The sequence below is a fragment of the Lissotriton helveticus genome, chromosome 7 (genome assembly GCF_964261635.1).
Source record: "Lissotriton helveticus chromosome 7, aLisHel1.1, whole genome shotgun sequence".
Classification (NCBI taxonomy): domain Eukaryota; kingdom Metazoa; phylum Chordata; class Amphibia; order Caudata; family Salamandridae; genus Lissotriton; species Lissotriton helveticus.
The window spans coordinates 1,094,153,434-1,094,173,995 of NC_136068.1; the positions used below are offsets into that span (position 1 = coordinate 1,094,153,434).

The 20,562-nt window shown below is 44.6% G+C and overlaps 1 protein-coding gene across 3 annotated transcripts in view; it reads left to right on the forward strand.

Moving 5' to 3' along the window:
• The window catches only part of BAHCC1 (BAH domain and coiled-coil containing 1), a 557,942-nt gene that overhangs the window by 183,274 nt on the left and 354,106 nt on the right, over positions 1 to 20,562 (forward strand). For 2 of the 3 annotated variants that reach the window (XM_078654223.1, XM_078654225.1), the window contains exons 1-2: positions 1,433 to 1,585; positions 12,870 to 13,248. In XM_078654223.1, coding sequence (XP_078510349.1) covers positions 13,095 to 13,248 — 154 coding nt within the window. In that variant the 5' untranslated portion in view covers positions 1,433 to 1,585; positions 12,870 to 13,094. Of the gene's footprint in view, positions 1 to 1,432; positions 1,586 to 12,869; positions 13,249 to 20,562 lie in introns of those variants that run through there. The other variant, XM_078654224.1, reaches the window with a different exon arrangement.

Below are 20,562 nucleotides of genomic sequence, written 5' to 3' on the forward strand. Positions count from 1 at the left end.
GGATCAAACTTATCTAGTTTCACATTATTATTCCAGACATTTAACAAACACAACCACACAACATTTATGATTGATTGAAATTTCAAGCCATCGGTAGTGGCAAGCTAATGATAGAGGGCTGTTTATGTTTTATAACAAAACTGAATTGATATTGCCACATTTTCCAAATAGCCATTGTTGTACTGCTTGCGTAATAATTAGCCAGAGATGATACAATAAAACAACGTTTTCTGGTTGGGTCTTCGAACAAATTTGAGGTAAGTCATACAAAGGCCTAAGGAGTCTATGGAGTAGTAAGAAGCCAAAGTAATAAAAAAGATTCTCATTTCCTACAGCAGAAACGTTTTTAGGCTTACTAGAAGATTGCGCTGCTGACATTTTGTGTCAGGAGAGGACCAAATTAAGTGACAGCGTTCTCTATATTATGCAGATAGAAAATGCAACTTAGTAGCATAATGCACCAGATTTTGAAGCAGGATCACTTCACTATTTGCCTTATTCACACAAGTTAACACTGTATGGCCAAAGGTTTCACCTTATTAATATCAGTTTAACACCTAAATGCAGCAATCAGCACCTGACACTCTGCAATTAAGGGCCTGCTACTGTGCCACAACACGTGTGGTAATGTTTTTTTCGGTAACTTTTGATCCATTGAAGCTAGAGGTTTTTTTTTAACATTTGCTATTTATGCACCTGATGGATTATGTGGCAATTAAATCCATAATTGCACTGAAAATGCTGTAGCCACAGATTTGCATAATTCAAGTGGCCTTGTATTAGTTCAAATAAAACTATAGTAAAAGTAAGTCACCTAAAATACAAACACAACGATTGCTTGAGATGCTGAGAAAAATAGTCTAAACGATGAAAACCACAAAATACGTTGACGCCCACACAAAACCCAAAATATTGATTTTTGTGCCGTTGCAGAACCACTTTTGGGTGTGTTGAACCGACGTCTTCTCCAATGTAATAGTGCGATCCCGCTTCCTCTCCTATCTTATCCGCCATGTTGGATGTCTGAACTTGCTTGGGGTTACGCTGCAACACCTGGAACTGCCGCTCAAAAGGCGGAAATGGGGTATTACCACCCGCCGTCTTTTTTCCCATTCACCTGCGCAGAATAGACTGCGCGCGGGTCTGCTCTGTGATCAACCTAAAAACTCCGCCCACTCGCCGTGGGGAACGACAGTTCCATTGGGCTCCACAGCCAGCCAATGGCGGCGCCTGTTTACCTCTAGCGTAGAGGGAGAGCGCGCGGCACGAGCAGGCCGTGCGTGGAGCTGGGAGTGGCAGGAAGGGTGAGGCGTGGCTTCGAGCGTGTACGGGCAAATCAGCTCGCGGGTGTGCGGCAGCGCGGGCTCCCCCCTCTCACAGTGCGGGCGGCGAGCGGAAGGGGGGGCTGAGCGAGGCGCGGACAGTGGGAAGAGAGGGCGCGCGGAGAGTGTGTGAGAGAGAAAGCAGCGCGCGGGCAGGAGCCAGAGAGCGGCGCGCGGGCAGGGACAGCTCGCGCCGGCAACAGCAGATCAGTGGGGCAGGGAGAGAGCTACACAGAGCCTGGCGCTGCAGCAGGCACCGCACTGTGAGTCCTTTATACGCTTTATGCAGATCCAGGGGCATTCAGTATGTTAAGAATTTAACTGCGTTGATTATTTTAATAAAATAACTGACCGCCTTAGAAAATGCAAAATATTGACCCGAATAAGAAATTGGTTACAATGTGAGAAATATTGGGCACAACAAACAATGGGCTAGGTTTTGCAGATCTGTCATTATAAACAATGGTACGGAACAGTCAAGGTGAGGCTCACAAGCAAACATAGAATACGTATTTGCTGCCCTACACAGTAAGCAATCTGGGCTCAGAATGCAAAATATAGCTCATCATCAAAAATATAACGACACTAACGTGTAGAATGAAAAACAGCCCCAGAGGCTAGAAAATTGACGTTCGAGATAAAACAAAAAACATTTAGTATGTTGAACTGCTTAGAATATCAATTGTATATTTTCTCAGTGCTACGTTTTTTTCGAGAAAGTTAAAAAGCTTGCATGCCAACAGGAGCACGAAAAGCTTCGTGTAGATAATTGCAGACATTTTGTTTCTTCCACCAGTAAGTGTACACACTTTGTTGTAATGTGCACAATGGTTGAGAGGAAATGCCCATACCCTTTGTGAATTATAATAGATGTAATCTGTGCACACCTTTGATAACAGATTTCTGGTGATGAATAAAAGCATATAACTGCAGTATATCGGTAGCAAAAAATATGAAAATAATGATAGGAGCAAATTTGGAAATTCAGGGAATAATGAAACGTTCATAGACAATAACAAACATATACAAATAACCTCTCCCAATTAATGTCAAGAATGACTGCATACAAGTCATGGATAGAATACATTAAATAGTACTTGCAGCCTTTGAAAAAGCAAGAAGGATGGTAGCAACAGTTTCAAACGGCCTTGTTTTATGGCGATCACTACCAAATGTCACGAGACACCAATTTTTTGACAAAGACATGAATTGTCTCTTTTTAGGATTGTAGAAGTAGCGTATGAATGTGTTATATTAGATTAGATGGAGGGAAAAAACATAGAAAAATTGGCGAAATAGAGGGAAATTAAAGCATGTTACCAAAAATGTACGATGACGAAAAATGCAGCATACATTGTTTTGTTTTTAAAAACAAATCGATATAAGATAAAATGTGTTCTTAAATGTTTTGCTTTACTGCTGTATTTCCGGAGCAAAGATAAACGTATGTAAGGCTGCAACCATGCTTGCACCCACTTTAATAACGGCTGTCAGATATCAATCAGAGAGTGATAAGTCATGAAATACACATTTATTTGAGAAAAAAAAACAGGTTGTGATGCCGGTGTCTCGTGAAATTACTAGGCTGTCTCTCTTTGTATTTTTATATAAATATATATATATATATATATATATATATATATATATATATATATATATATATATATATTTATATATTCTCACTTTGCATTTCTGGTGCAAGCATTTGCAAATAAAAAATACATAGGAAATGGCAAAACCCAGTCTGAACACTGCACAGCCTGCATGCAGTGCAACGCGATGCAGTATTCTGCTTTGTCTTTAGAGGTGGCTCCGGGAGATGCATTCGTGTATGTGTGCGTTTTGTCTTAAGGAACCGTGCCTGTAACCCTGCGAGGAGAATGTTTCTACATATGTGCTTTTTTAAGCCCATTTAAAATGCGTGCATGTGTGTCTGCTACGTTAGCCACGGAGTGAGGCCTATCTCTGTCGCTGGCTGTGTGCACTACGAGGGTGAACGCTCTCCGGGCCATTGGTGTGCCTGGCTCGAGGGCGCTTCAGCAACAAACCCCAGTTGTTTGCAAATGTTAAAATACAATTGCTCGGCGTAAACGGACGTGCTAGTGATGCTGCCAGACGAAACAAACAGTTGTGTTGAACAATTTAAATAGGCAATAAAGTACAAATATGAACAGTCAAGGGAGGGGGCGTGGGTGGTGTGAGGTGCATTTAAAGCAGAACCCCCCTCCCCGCGAATGGCCTATGCTTTCTTTAACCGTCTCCTTCGTGCTGATACAGCATGCCAAGCACGGCCGGATCTGTTTGTACACCAGAAATTCGAAATAGAAAAGGACTCTGAAATAAATGTTTTTTTTAAAACGGCAGTCTTTGGGCCACTTGCATTATTCAAAGAAGAGTTTTCTATTGTTATATTTTGTACATATATATTTATGTTTATATATATATATATATATATATATATATATATATATATATATATATATATATACACACACTAAGACTATGCATCGTATATTAGTAAATGTAGGATAATAAAATTAAAAAGTACACTTCATAGTGAAGGGGGTGAAGCCTATGAATGTGTGTACTGTTGAATGTTAGTGTCTTTACATTTCTAACTGTATGTTCATTATAGAAATCGCGTTTTTCGGAACTGCGTTTATTTATAGAGGTTTTTAAAAAATGACAGTCTGGTTAATGTTAAAATTGTATTTATTACAACATTAGACGTTTCGTTTTTCTTTTTTGATAAAATGCTAAATACGTGAATGCAGCGGACGAGGGGTGTTTTTTTCCCGGTTCCGTTGCTGAACGGCGACCGGTTCTGTTGCTGAACGGCGACCGGTTCAGGGGGTCTAAATGCTGGGCCCCGGATGCCCTCGTGGGGGGCGCCGGATCCTTGCGGACCGGGCCCAGGCTAGTGTTTGCAGTCCCTCCGGGGCCTGTTCATCCGGCAGCGCCCGCTGGCTCCAGCTGGTCGGTTTCACTTCGGCTTCTCGGATAAAAGGAGCAGGCGAACAGCGACGCCGTTCGATGGCTCTCGGCCGCGGGCATTAATCCCCTTATTCAACATCCGGGCCCATTTTTTTTAGCAGAAAACTATGTATCGGCGCTGTATATATATATATATATATATATATATATATATATATTTCGGCCTCATCAAGGGCCAAAGGGGTGTGATTGCAGCGTAACGCGTCCCAGCTCGGGCTAGTGTCTTTATCTCACTCTCGCCTCCAGTTTTTATTAAGTTCGCCATCAGATGTTTTTGCCAGGCTTCTATAAAAAATAAATGCCCTGCCTTCAATGACGTGAAATTATATTTTATGAAGTTAACACTAGCCATTTTCTACTATAAACCGGGATAAGGCCCACCCCCTGCATAGCATGTTGCTGCCTCAGCTATGTATTTAGATGTATGAACACTGTTGGATTTAATTAAAGTGCGATTAAAAACAAAGATCGTGTGTGTCAGTGAAGCGAGTTTGCCCCTCTTTTGGCCCATATAAAAGCGCGGGTTTTGTCCTCGCTGGTGTGTTTTGTTTTCCGAGTGTAGTTTTATCTTCGGGTTGACCCCTGACCTTTCTCCGGGTACAAGATGCTGGCGTTTGTTTTAGTCGCTGTGTCTGCGCCTCGACGGTGAGGTGGCCTTGTGTTATTGATTTCTCCGGGAGCAGCGAGGTGTCAGGGTACTGCCCCTCCCCCAGTCCTAGATAGGGGGCTGGGGCGACAATGGTCTGGGCAGGGGGCCGCCTCCCTGATGAATGCCCTGCAGATAAAGGTGTGTCTGCGATAGATGCCTTGGAGCAGCCGTGAATCTTCTACAAAATGTCTCTTTGCAAAGCTGATTCCCACTCGCTGTTATCAGCCTCTGGAGAGAAGGTTACCCTTCCACCCCCACCCCTCACACACATTTCTTTCACCCTCCAGCATCGAGGACTCAACCTCACATTGCTCTGAGAGGTTGAATAAAAAAAAAACTTTAAGCCCCAAAAACTGAATGTAGCCCTAAGTCAGTGCTGTCCCCCCTGAACCCCTGGCCCCTCCACTCGCTTCCTCAGACCCTTGGCAGTTCAGCACACGCCTCAGTAAAGAGAACGTGTTCAGCTATTCTGCAGCAGCAAAAACAGCTTATCACATTTTTTACATTTCTGGTGCCTGCCTGAATTACAGCGAGGTTGCTGACATTTCTTTTATTTGCCCTGTCAAGATTACAATTGTGTTTTTTCTTTTTGTGAGCTTTTTTTTTCTTTTATAGCTATAATCTTGCCTCCCCTCCCTAAAATGAGTAGATTGCGCTCCGATGTGTTATTTGTACATTAGTTTGCAGCCGCCTTTTCTTCTTTAACTGCGCACGTTTCGCCGTCTCCTTTCAGTGCCCTGGTGCACTGCTGGGAAATGCCCGGCACAGGCTCGGCCCTCCGAGGGGGAAGGGCCCTTTTCATTGCTCCGTAATTGCCAAGCAGGAAATATTAGGGAGACACAGATAGAAAGAAGAGAATAGATTCTGATCTCAAATGGTGGGGCGAGAAAGCGTCCTTTGTGCGCAGGTTGGAAGCCACAAGGGGACACATTATGTGCCTGCACTCTATTTACAGTGCAAAAAGCTGCGCATATATATATAAATATATATGTAGGACAAAAAAGCTTATCAGCTGTGCAAATATGTGTTCACTTTGCGCATTGTGTTTTCGGTTATAGATTACATCAAATAACAAAATGGTCAGCAAATACCTTCCGCCAGTGGCTGGAATTATTCTGGGGAAGCCAGAAAAGAAACAATTGTGAAACGTGCCTTGTAACATCATAGAACGGAAGGTTTGAGAACATATTAATGGCGTTGTCAGGCCTGGGACCACAAGAATACACACACTGTGACCGTGTGTGCTTATCTGAGTGTGTAGGTGTGTGCATACATGCGTGGGTGAACATGCTCATATGTGACCTTGTGTGTGTGTTTGTGCGTAGTGTGTGTTCACACCTTAGCAGGTGTCTGCTTACCTCTGTGTGTGTTTGTGTACCATGGAGTGTGTGCGTGTGAGCCTCAGTGTGGTATGTGTTTGCGTGGACCTACGTATGTTTATGTTCATACTCGAATAAGAGTGCATGCCTGAGCGATTTATTGATCGTATTTATTCGAATGTCGGTGTGTGAATGTAATATTTTTTTATCTGTAGAGTAAATTGGGGTTGAATTAATGTTTGAACATTATCTTACATTTGCAATTAATACATAATATATTTATATTGTTTCTATATGTGGCACAAATACACACACATCTCTTGAAACAAAAGAGGCCCAATTAATCATGTAATTTGGCGCAACTGTACAATGCACATGACAAATCAGCATGGCATAGGCCATAAATGCAGATACGCCCACTCCAACATGCTATGTATTACCACAGTTGAGGGAGAGCTCTCGAGGCTTGCCTCTCACAGTTCATGGACCTCCTCAACACACAACGTATTTTGCACTCTGTGTGTGTTTTACTTATGTGTGTGTAAAGCATGTGTACATCTATGGTACACAGGTTGCAGCCCAAAACATAAGTACTTTTATGTACATGTACCCATGAAATCAATATACCCTTAAACGCTGTCATCTTTGCTTATATAAAATAACACTGTGTGTGTATTATTTTAATAAAACTAGACAAGGTGACTTTTGTGCGCAGATATTAGGGGTAAGGCCGGGCCTTGCATGCACTCACACACAAGCACGTGCTATGGAAAGTTTCCGTACTAGTCGGATATGAAAGTGTAAAGTGAACCCGAGAACAATAACCCTAGAAAATCAATCTGCGGAGTCTGCTAAGAGACATTTGCAGAACGCAGCATTTTTTATAAGCTCAGATTCTAGATGCGACACTATGCCGTCAAGAGAACTCGTCTGTCGTCATGTATAGAAATAAAAACACATTCTAGAGGACACTTTACATTAAAGTAATCTCTAGAACATTGCAGCACTAACTGCTTACTCTATATGTATTTGAGAATATGTTGTGTAGTTCGCACGTGAGTACACAGACGACCAGTAAAGATTGTGTGTGTGTGTATAAGAGGGATGTAGCGTGCTTTACACCAGCAAACACGCATTCACTGAGATTGTCTTGCAAGGAAAGACTTGTGCTCTGTATAGATACACACACACACACACACACACACACACACACACATATATATATATATATATATATATATATATATATATATATATATATATATATATATATATATATATATATATATATATAATATCGTGAACTCGATATGGAGCGTTTTACATGAGCACCAGTTACGTTATAAAAGCATGTCAGAATGTTTAGGTCTGCTCATGAGTGTGTGCACACTGGCAAATACATGCACACGGCCCTACTGTGTTCCCTTGGCAGACAATGAGGAGTGTGTGGTAGCAGGGCTCGTATCCCCCCAATCAGTGAGCGGCCTCTGAAGTGCTATGAAGCACTTTGCAGTGCGCACAGGGCCGGCTCGGAAACGCCGTGCAAACAGGAGCCCATAAAGGCAGAGCCCCCAGCACCCTCTGCCCCCTGGATTATTTTCTGGAGCAGACTTTTTGGGCTTAAGCTTCCACGCCCTGGGCTGCGGCCAGCATCCCCGTGTTTCGAGCGGGGTGGGGGGGGGGCAGGAAGTGCCGCACACAAGTGCTTGTGTTTGGGGCACATGGCGAACAGAATTCAAACCATCATCTTCACAGCTCAGACATGAGGCTGGGGTGTCGCCAGTGAAACAATTTGAGGGCCAGTGTGAATGCCCCGCCTCCCGCAGCACTGGGCTCCCCTGATGGGCAGAGACTGCAGGGGGTCCCTCTCCTTTGCTAACAGGTCTGTTGTGGATTTGTGTGGTGTGAGGAGGCCAGCCTGGTGGTGCTCGGTCGTGAGTCGGGGCACTTTACTAACAAGCACAGAACATTCATGAATAAGCGCCCTGCTGGAGGCCCCGCCCCCTCCTTATCTAACCAGAGCTCTGTTCTGGGGAGTGGAGGGAGGGGGGTGGGGGCTGTCCGAGGTAGGGGGAGGGGAAAGTGCATCAACTGACCAAGTTTAACACGGCCTATAGAGAGAATTCCACGGCCTTTAAGCGAAATCTTTTTTTTCAACTAAATATGCGCGTCTAGTTCATCGCCAGCCCTGAATAAATAATTACAGAAATTTAATTTTACAGCTTACATTTACAACCTCAGTCCTCCAAATTTCAAGTATTCTGTAAATTCAAGAAGTGTTTAGCAAATATTGACAAATGAACCACGATTTCTCTGAAAACACTGATGTTGTTATTGTTGTCTAAACACACGGGTGATTTTATGTTACGCGCACACCCGGCAGAAAAAAGAGTCAGTAAAAAAAAAAAAAAACTGCCACCAGCCTTAATTGAGGAAGTCTCAGATCAGTGTGTAATTATTTCTGCTTGCCCTGGTGTTTGCATGAATATTGGTAACAGCTCTACCACGTTATGTTATATTTGGGTTCAAGGCACAAATAGAGCGCGAGTAGAGAGATGCTTATGAAAGATTTAACATTTTCGCGCAATTTGAATATGAAAATAAGCTGCTTTGTGTTCCTTTATTTTTACCAAAACAGACGTGTGTTTATCAATTGGACGACTGCAGTTCCGGCTCGAGGGCATGCACCGCGGCACGCGGGCTTGTGCACCCCATACAGCGAACGGAAAGATGTGTGTGTTTATGAGTAAGGGGGGCTCATCGGCTAATTTAAAATAGTCACGTTACAATCGATCCGGTCAAAGAAGGGATGGCTTTACCCCCTCCACGCCCACAGTGCGTGAAGGGGGAGGGCTGCACGACAGACGTGGTGTGCACGGCGCTTCTTGCGTGCCTCTGCGGATGCAACAGTCAGCTCATCTGTGAACATTTCACACCAGAACATTACACACACTTGTGCACGGTTACAACACACGGTCTAACCAGTGTCCCTGTTTTACTCTCAACTGCACCTAGTAATACAGTGTTTGGGTTAGTTCTAGCAGCTCTAATTGTTCATCCACGGGTGACCCTGGCTCGCTGGACCACCAAACAGAATTAAGCGTACGGCGACCCGGCCTGGAAAACATCTCCGTGTTGTGGGCACGCGGGGGAGGCGAGGCGACTGTAACCCGACCCAGAGGTGTTCCGATAATCATGTAATAATGCAAAGAATTACACGGGCCGACCCGGAAGAAGGTGCTCTCGAGTTGCAGTGACACCTGCGATCCCGTGTGTCTGCCCCGGCGGTGTGTGTGCATGGAGTGACTGGGGGCCCGGGGACACAGCCACAGCAGGACATCTGGGGTGACATGCTATATACCATCTATAGAATCTTTGCTTGGTACATATGTAAATGAACGTATGTTTGTGCATGTCCATAGATAGATAGACTGATAGACAGACAGACAGACAGACAGACAGAGAGAGACAGAGAGACAGATAGATAGATTCTTCTCTATCATGTCTAATGTTACTGCTGTGTCTTTTATGGAGTTACATATTGTGTAGATGTAATGCAGGAGTCGCTGACATGTACGGAATGTTATTATCCACACACTTAGTGTTGTGTTCGCCTAAATGAGATGCACACATTGCTTAAACGCAACATTGAGGTATGCGTATATTTCCGTGTAGACTTTGTGAGTGTCTGTGAGGCATTACATTCCACTCAAATATTTTCCAGTGTAATTTTTATTTGCGTTTGTCAAACATTCATTCCAACCCCAGACACTCTTGTGTGTTACAGCACGAATGCATCTGAAAGGAGATATTTTAACACATACACTGCAGCTTGCCCGTCCTCTCTTTATATGTAGAAGCTAACTCATACACATAAGACCTAGAGGCATGCATCTACACTAACGCAAACACGTGTATGTATAGATACACTAGCCAACAAACACACATATATATATATATATATATATATATATATATATATATATCTTCCAACTCGAACATACTATTCCAATTTCTCCAGGAAAAGAACGAGCGTGGACCCAATATTTTGCGCCATAGAATATTTATTTTGCCATCTCTGCCATTACGCATTTCGGGCGCTCCCGCCCTTGATCACATGACACCATGATTCATTTTCTCTCGCTATTTAAATGCAAGTGCATAGAAAAAAGCATAGCTAAGCATGAACATAGTAGAAATATTTCGTATCTTAATTCACAGGTTCCCAGTATAGCTATTTTCATATCACAGTAAAATACATATTGGGATATTTTGACTGCAAATTAGCTGCTTAAATGCATCTTGTGTGTTACAGCACGCATGCATCTGAAGGGAGACATTTTAACACATACACTGTAGCTTGCCCATCCTCTCTTTATATGTAGAAGCTAACTCATACACATAAGACCTAGAGGCATTCATCTACACTGACGCAAACACGTGTATGTATAGATACACTAGCCAACACACACACACACACACACACATATATATATACATATATATATATATATATATATATACATACATACATACACACACACTCACACAGGCACCTATGTACATACATTCGCGCAGACATTTATATAAACACGCACACACATTTATGTATGCAAACACTGACGCGTGTATATATAAACTCGCCCGCACACTTATATGAATATATTGGTCATACACAAGGAGGGGCCGGTCGCAGGGGTCTCGCGCCCCTCACGTAGCGCCGGCCTCGGCGTACGGCCGCTGCGTCACTCCGCAGACGCACGCACGCGCGTAACAGCCGCACATGTATTTACGTAGCCGTTCGCCGAGCGTCGCTGCGCAGCGCGCGGGGACAGCAGCCGAGGGCACGCATTCTGATACACGATACAAATCAGGGATAATGCCATGTTAACAGTGCAGATTATCAGCCAGATTAGAGCGGGGGCTGCTCGCAGCACACTCGGCGCGGAGAAGCGCTCTCTCCCGGCGCCTGCCGCCTCTAGGCGCTGGGCCTGCCTGTCTGTGTGACCGTTAGCTCCCTCTGTCACGGCCTCTCTCTCGGGGGCCTCTGCTGGTCCCTGTGTCTTTCTGTGTTCGCCCCTCGGTCTCGTGCTTTCTATGACTTTGGCTGTTTATCTGTCTCTCGCCATGCCCCCCCCCCCCAGTGTCCCTATGCCTCTGTCTTTCGCTGTCTCTGTCTATATGTCCGCCTCTCGCTGTCTCTGTGCGCTTATCTCTATAGCCTGTCTCACTGCCCTTGTCTCGCGCTGCGTCAGTGTCTCTGTCTCTGCTTGCGTATCTATTTATGCCTGTCTCACTGCCCGTGTCTCGCTCTGTCTATGTTCCTGTCTCTATACACGACTTTCTAGGTTGCTCATCTGTGTTTGCTTCTCCGTTCGTCTTTCCCTCGCCATGTCTTTCTGTCTGGCTGCCAGCGGTTATGCAAGTTTCTGTAAACAGAAAAGAGCGAAGTGTATTTCTGATGCAGTTTATGCACGAAAGAAGCATGTGTACCGTGATTCCAAGGCGCTTGTGCACTTTTCAGTGCTTGTGGGGGAGTGTCAGCTGGTGAACACGATACAGTGAAAAGGGATAATGAGTGCGGTGGCTAGGACGATAGAGCGGTTCATATATAGAATATATATATATATAATATAATATAATATATAACATGTATGTATATGTTATATCACATATATGTAAATGTATTATATGTTACACTAATGCGCGCGAATAGCCCTTTGGTACAACGAGCACCAGGTGTATGCATACGTTTATAAACAGTAGACGCGTCACTACATCAACAGCTCCCAGAGTTACAGATTAATATTTTGAAATGTACAGCCAGGCATACAGAGCCGTAGGGGGCGAGACCTGTTGATATATAAAAGCATTGGTACAATCATCACGAGAACGGCACCCTGACGGATAGAAAATGTGTAGCTGGGTAGAACGAGATATCCATCTAAGCCCCAGGCCCCGCACCCCCTCGCTGCCCGTCTACCAGCGGGTCCACGTGCACCACATTTCAACGGTGGAGGCCGGGCCCGGAAAAAAAAACACGTTGTGTGCTAGATAGAGCCGAGACAGTAAAAATGCAACCCCTGGGGCAGGGCGTGGCTGCCGACAGCGCAGCATGTGCAGGGGCACCAGGGCCTGGATGAACGCCACATTGAGTGCTAAGGACGCCGGTGTAAATAGGGTACTGCGGGGAATTGTGCATTTAGGCCTGTGTGTCCACGTGCATAGTGTTCTGTATGCAAGCGTCGTGTAGGCGATGCTAGGTGAATGCTTAGGTGCAGTATAACATTCTGTACGGCCCTACTATGCGTGTGTACGGGACGTATACTTAATAGAGGCCGATATAATCTCATTTTACGGCTTGATAGAGCCTGTAGACAGTCTCGACGGTGTATTTAATTCCCAGCAATTTACTCATGCTGATGTTCGTGTGTCTAAAATGTACCGGGCATGTGTGTGTGGGGCGCTCACAGCGGGTTTGCCCCCTTGCAGCTGTGTGTTGACTGATGTGCTTGATGGGCCCCTGTGTGTGCTTTTGGGCCCTGTAGTACCCCCTGCTGACTACTCTTCCTTTCCCCACTGCAGCTCAACGACGATGAGACCGGACCCGATGAGACCGGACCCCGCCTTCGTCGCCCGGCCGCCTGGTAGAGGCCGCGGCAGCGCCGTGTGACCCTCCGCACATCCTCGAGGGATCCTTCGGAGCCTGGACATTTCTCCCCTCCTCGGGCTCCTCTTCCCCCAGCGCCCTGCCGCGGTGCCGGGCTGCTGTGTATCCGGAGCCCCTCGCGGGACCTCCCCCCACGCGGCATGGATGGCCGGGACTTCGCGCCCCCGCCCCACCTGCTGTCGGACCGGGGCAGCCTGGCGCACCGGAGCGCGGCCCGGGGGGCAGTGCAGCACCCCGGACCCTTCCAGGCGGGCAAGTACTTCCCTTCGCCAATCGCTATGGGGGCACATTCAGGTCAGTGCGCATTCCTTCTCCTTAAAAAAAGGCAGGGATCTCGTGACAACAGCTAAAAATGAAATTAATGCATATTTTCCCTGTCAATGACATGTATAATATATTTACCTCATCGCCTGCTTTAGAAATGCATTGTGCTTAACATCTGTTTTTCTTTGTATGAAATTATTGTTTTTGTCTTGCACATAGGTGATTCAAAACTATGTATTTTTGGCCTTATATCAACGGTGTCTGGTAATTTATTTACCCTGAACTGGAATATAAATATATTACTAACTTTGGGAAATACAGTTTTATTTCCGATGTTTTGGGTTCATCCCAGTACTAGAAGTTTCATTTTTGAAATCCAGCTATTTTTGTTTTTCTATTTTAGAGTCTTGCTATTATTGCTACTAGACTAGCCTCTCTCTCATTGCTGGCGTTTTTACTTCAGATTTATTTTGGTTTATCACATTTTGGCATTTCTGTTTAATTTACAGGCTGATTCCGTAAGGGCTGAATTGTTCTTGCAGATTTTGCACTGGTTGTTACAGTAACAATATTTACTTTGTTCTTTGCAATCAAAATGTGTTTAAAGGAAGTTGACATTGCGGATACTACGCCAAAGCGCTTTCGGTTCTGCCCTTTTCAGTTTGTTTTACATTTGTGGCGTCCTACTATCTTCTTTGAAAATAGGCCGTGCAGGAAAATGAAATGTGCGCCTCCCCTTCGGGGCCCGGATAAGCTCTCAGCTCCTTTGTGTTCATATGACTTTATGGGGCCAATAAATGGTTTCATTTTTCGCCTGGGCAGCGCCTAGAGGTGGCTGCTTTCACCGTTTTTGGCTCGACATTTGACAGAAAAGAACGCGCGCTGTTTACGCAGAACCTCACCTCCAAAGACGTGTTAATCATTGGGAGGGAGACGTTATGCAATCCCGATAAACACATGGCGACGAGGCAAGGACGGCTGGGCGAGATTTCTGCTGGCCCCGCATGTTTACCTCTGGCCGCTTGTTGCCTTGTGCCGCACATCGAAACCGACGAACCTCAGCTCTGAGATTTGTATTAAATGTTTTGTACGGTGCGCGTGATGGGTGTTTGTATGACTGTATCCCTTTGGACGATGAGACAGGCCACTTTAAAAAAAAAAAAAACTTCTCTTGCCGCGCCTCTGTCTCCTGACCTCTCCGCTTCACTTTGCCCTGTTTTGTACAATTTGCCCTTCAGACTCCTCACATCACGTGTCCCCTTTCCTTGATTTCCAAGTGAAACATTAGGTGAGAGGGCGCTTTGGCAAAGACGTGGTAAAATATTCATAATTTTGTTGCAATTGATTGCTAACTGTATCCAAGGCGACAATGCCCTTTCACCCCCACACCCGGCCCGCATTATCATGTTTTAGAGTAGGTGGGGGAGGGGCTCTCAGCGGGTGGAGGACAGGGTCGGCAGGGGTCACGGGATGAGCATGAGGGGTTAATAAGGTGGCCGGTGCGGGTCCTGTTTCTTCCTGCGGCTCGCGCAGTGCGAGGGGGGCGTGGGGCCCGGGCAAGCCTCGGGGGCTAGTCCCTTGGAGGCTCGAAGGGGGCCTGGAGAGTGGGGTATCCGACAGAGCGGGGCTTCTCCGCACTGGGCCAGGGGTCCTGGCGCCTCGGGGTGAACTCTGCCCGGCTCCGGCCTTGGAGCGCGCGCTCCGAGTCCAGGCCGGACTGCTCGGCTTCCTGCCATTGTCCTGGCCACACATCCAGACAATGGTCTCAGGAAAGGCCTTCTCTGCCTCACGTGGCCTTCTTTATTTATCGGGGGTGGAGGCACATTGTGTGTTGGGGGAGGGGCGGTGCTTTAGTAGGGGCTATGGTGAAGAAGTTTGACCAAATCAAAATTCCTCAAACTATCATTTTCTTGGTACAAAGTTCGCCCGACGCTTAGTCATGAAAAAAAGTCAACGGCCAGGAGGATATAAAACAACTTTTGCATTCCGAACCCAAGAGCGTGCATAGTGTTGTGTTTTACCCGCCAGACCAGCATGCCTTCTCTGCCTCGGGGAAGTTTCCTGACCGGTGGATCCGGGCCAGTGCTTGCACGTTTTTCTTGTCTTTCTTGTTTGTGTGTTGATGTATTTTAAAGCATGCACATATATCGCGCCTTTCATCAAAGTTTACACGCTCACTGGTAGTTTGTGAAAAGGTGGGCTGCAAAAACATCTTTGGGAAAATACCAGAGACTCGAGTTTACATGAATATCCCAGTAGGACATTTGCCTGAGACCCCATTCAAGGCCCTGACTGCAGATATGCCCCGGCTGCATGGGGCGCGGTCTCAGAATCAGATATGTCAGAAGTCAATCTGGCCGAATATAAAACATTTTTATAGACCGATATTTCTGAAAGGTGCAGATTTTGCATTTCCATATTAGATAGTCTATGTTTTTGGAAAGGGTGTTTTTATTTGCAGTCACGTGTTGTAGCATGCAGCCCTGTATTTACATCTTACATGGATATTACCCTTTTGGCATTTGCAGAACTTGGCATTAAAGTTATTTCCGCCTCGTTTGATGAACTGCTTGATTACTAATAAAATTATGTCTGCTGTAATGGTATTACAATTAGCGAGCAGATGAAAACGGATGGCGTGCAAGCAAATGCGGACTTTGGGAAAAAAACAAAAAAAACAACGAAAAAAACGAGCTGTAAATCGCAGATAAGGACGCATGAATGCAGCTGTGAAGAGGAGAACCTGGCACCCCAAAATCGACATTTCAGCAGTTTATTACAAGATTAGATAGGGCGTGCAAAAGAAGCGAGTGTCTGCTTTAATTTCAGTTCAGCAGTGTACGGTGCAGTGTTACTTATCATGGAGCTCATATGTGTGCTGTTGTCATGACACAACGCGCATCATTGTTTGCGTGAATGTATGTATTGTGCTGCGCATCATCCATCTAGCCTTTCACTGCCTCCATGTTTCCACACACAGCCGAGAAGCCCCACGTCCCCCGTCGTCCTGCTGCTATGAACGGCTGCTTGTCCGCGCCCCATCCACGCATACAGTGACACGTAGGTGCGTGCACGCATTGCACGTCGAGTACCTTCTCAAAAACAGTAGCACGCTTGCTTGTAGTATTTGTGCCTGCTATCTAGGGGCCATTATCCTAGCGCTTAGAAACAGAAGTCTACGCTGCCTTGTGGGGCTTTATGCCACCCACGGTCGCCTCAAGGCACCCAGGAGGGCGGGAGTCTTGGAGTGCAGGGATTGGGGTGACAGTGGAGGCAAGATGTTGGGGTGGTTTTCCTCAGGACAACGTTTGACGCGCTGCTTTCTAATAATATTGAAGAGCACAATAATACTGTTCTAGCAAGGGTGCAGCACGCTCTCGTAGTTACTTTATGAATACTACTGTTAATGTTTATTTATGTCATTTTTTGCATTATTTTTATCGTTGCCAGATAAGTAAAACGGTTCAGCGCGCACTAGCGCGCGCGCACACACTCGTGTGCGCGCATGTATTACCTGGAGCTCTGGGTTTTGGGGCAGGGGGCAGTGGGCTGTAGCAGGTAGTCCGTTCACAATCCTGTCATGTACAAAAAAAGCACATCTCATAACATTTTCTTGCACTGTGAAGCCTGCGCCGTAGCCTTGCGGTTAAACGGTCCCAGAGCTGTTTAAGGCAGTTTAAGTTTAAAACTCTTGCCTGCCCCTCCCCTCCCCCATCTTACTCCTTGCCAAATTGTGGTTCCTGGAACAGTTAGCCGAAGTCAGTAGGAATCAATGTTAGTAATTACTGCAGACATGTCTTGGTTACAATAAAAAATCCTCAATCAAAATAGGCTTTTTAAGGGGGAATAAAGCAGCGTTTTCCATTAGCTGATTCTTTGAAATGTCATTCTCTGTTCCCTTAAAACACTTGTTGATTCTTAAATAAGTATATTTCCCTAAATGCCGGAGCTTTATTTACCCATTTCTAGCACTCACATCTACTGGTTTATTACACATGTAATTTTATATTCTGTCTGCCTACGTAGAGCAAGGTCGGAATAACGGTACTCAGTGAATGCCACCAAAGTGTTTGAGTGGAAACTTGAAAATATCTTCTTTTGCTGTGCACCCATCACGAGGGCAAATTGCCCATCCATCCATCTGAAACTGTCACCCCCACTCGTGCCCCAAAGGGCACCGCACACGCCCCATCACAGACACTTCTTCCTGAGATTCGAACCTACAAACCATTGGAATGATTAGCTAAATGGAATCAGACCATGACTACAACCCCCAGAATGCATTGCATTGTCACATGACAGCCCAGGCCTGGGACCAACATGGTGCATCTCGCCGTACTATCGCTCAGAGATCCTGTACTGTAAAGACTCCTGCAGTCAGCATGCACAGGCAGAGAACCCGCACCCTTTAAAGGCGTCCATAGGGCCAGGATTGTCCTATAGAACTACCCCAGTTGAAAAAAAACGAGATGAAGTCCCCCATTGAGGGCGAACTCGGTTATTGCTGCTCAAGGGAATGCGTTCTTGTTGGGTGAGCTCGAGGTCTGGTGTTTTTTAGAGGGAAAGATATTTACTTTTCAGTGCACTATACTAGCTGAATTGCTTCCCAGAACTTTCACAATATGTGTTTGTGTTGTTTGATACAATGCTAAGTGTTTCAGATAAAAGGCTACGTCGACACAGTCAATATTATAACCCGTTCCCGGCACCTTATGTGTAGATTTCTGCAGTAGCGACATTAACCCGCTGAGCTAGGTTTTCCACCATTATGGGCCATGCACACTATGCGGTGATCCACTGATGCAGATTTCTAATACATGGCAGGAAACAACCTCCTGGCCATTCCAGTGCTGGGGCACGTGACTGTGCTTTGTGGCATCGCGTTTATTTATTGCCAGCTATGTGCACGTTAAGGTTTTTTTTTATATTGAGCTGGGGCTGTTTTATTTTATTTATTAATTCAAATGTTTTTCAAAAGTACATAAACAATGAATCAAAACAAATGTATTGCCAATAACATTGTTTAATACAGTGACAATTGAATGAAACATCAAAATGAAAATGTATATTCACAAAAAATATATGGAGCCAAAACCAGAGAGTAAACAACATTAACAATAAAGGTGTGAAATATAATCAAAGTGCCCATGAATTTCTAAAAAGACCCCATACATAATTAAAATAAATCAAATTGTCATTCAGTTTATAAATAATTTTCTCAAAATTAGCCACATCAAACATATCTATAAACCAGGGCGCACATTTAGAGTACCGCCTCAGTCATAAACCACTTGTGATGTAAGCTTTTTTCTGATTGGTCCGCTGCTGGTCAGTCTGTGTTGACTGATGAGAACAACAGAAAAACTCTTTATTCGAACAAAGGCCTTTCGTGGAATCGGAGCATCGTGTAAATATATAGCTATATATGCATTGGCTTCTCCAATTCAATGAAGAGGGCTAGCTATTGCAGGCCTTACTGGATTTATAATAATGCTAGCGTTGTTGTGTAAAATGTATAATATAGCAGCGGAGGCCTAATTTAGGCTGTGAAGTATATTTCGGAGGTACACTAACACTTTTATAGTAACATATAGGGTATTTGGTGGCAGTAGGTGTCATGAATTTGTTCGACCAGTTCAGTATTTTCACATCAATCATTCAGGATTTCTCTTTGTTTTCTTCCTGGGTTCATTCCTCACACTGTCCTGAATTAGCCATGGCCTCATGTTTCCAACCTTGGTTGTTATTGTTTCACAAAAAAGTGTAATATGTCATATATTGAACTCAGAAGTGTGTAACTGATCTCCTTTGTGTCTGGAGGGAGTTCAGTCTCTAAGGAAGGATGGGGGAAATGCGTGTTAGAGCGGGAAAGTAGCATGTGTGTGGAGAGGGAAAACAGAAACTGTTTGAAAATAAAAATGACATAGATAAAAGTAGAAGGAGAATATGTTTTTAAACATGATTAAATAAGTATTTTAGCGTCCAGAAATGTTCAACTCATAACTGAAGATGAATAGTGCAGCACGCGGCATCACACTGTAGTACTGTTTTCTTGTCTGCGCATGTGATGTAATAGCGCTTGTTTTCAAATGACAAAAGGCCATTCAATGAGTGAATGTGCGCTATGTGAGCAGCCAGAATTATATTTACAGGTCCCCTTCTATAGGATTTTTAGAACATTTATGTACATATTTAGCAGTATTTATTTTTTCTTCATTTTGTCATTAAGTAGCCTAATTATTTTGCGTTTTGTAGAGAAATAATGTGAGTATCCTCCGCTTACACATTTATGCATCACTTGAATATTCCTGCAAATTCCATGTACATATCCTGGCGAGGCAGGCACCGTGCTTCATCCTTCTGAAACTGAAAACATTTTTGCGACTGGTTTTGTTTTAAAATACATTAATGGAGGTAATTTGTGTTGTGCTGTGCGCTGCTTGACTGCTCCTTTTATTTTGTTTTTATTCGGAAAACGAAATTCCTCTTATATGATATATAAACATTAAAATAGCTTAGGCTGTCTCTTAACACACAGTCTCCTACCCGAGACTAACAGAAGTGTCACTTAAGTAAGATATATATTTTTTTTACTACCACTAACTCATCACTATCACATTGATATACATATATCTCTGCTTCCAGTGGACCAATTTGACCAACAGACAAACCACATACACACACATAGTTACATATCTGCACAGAGCATCATGTGCTATTTATTACCATTTTTGAGTGGGGGAGAGTCCATGAATCATTAGAGGTAACGCTTAGAGTGACTCATGATGCCCCCCATAGCATCTGCAAATATAGTTTATGCCTTGGTATCTTTTCGTATGTACTTGTTTTATTACAGTATATTTAACCAAATCCAAGGTTACAAGGGTTTAAAACTGAGCAGTGTGGCAACATCACACTGATGAGACCTGTATTTTAAGAGCGTTGTTTCCGTTTGAAGATTAATGGTTGCTTGCCATTTGTAATTATATTACAGGCTGTAAAAAGTAGTTTTCAGACTGTGCATATATTCAGTCCCATCTCCACGTCATTCCATAAAGGGATCCCCCCCTCTTCCACCTCAGGAATTGTTCCTCTGCCCCTTTCCCACTCCTCCACCACCCAAAGATAGATGCTGTCCTTCCACCTACAGTGTCCGAACAGCTGCTGCACATATCCCACCTCTTAACCCCTTCGACGCTCATGACGAGCTGGGCTCGTCATGAGGTAGCCTCCCAGCACGCTCATGACGAGCCCAGCTCGTCATGAATAATGGGTTTTTGAAAATCCCAGCGCAGGAAGGGAAAATGTGCCGCGAGGATGTGGTTAAAGTAATTTACTTTTTTC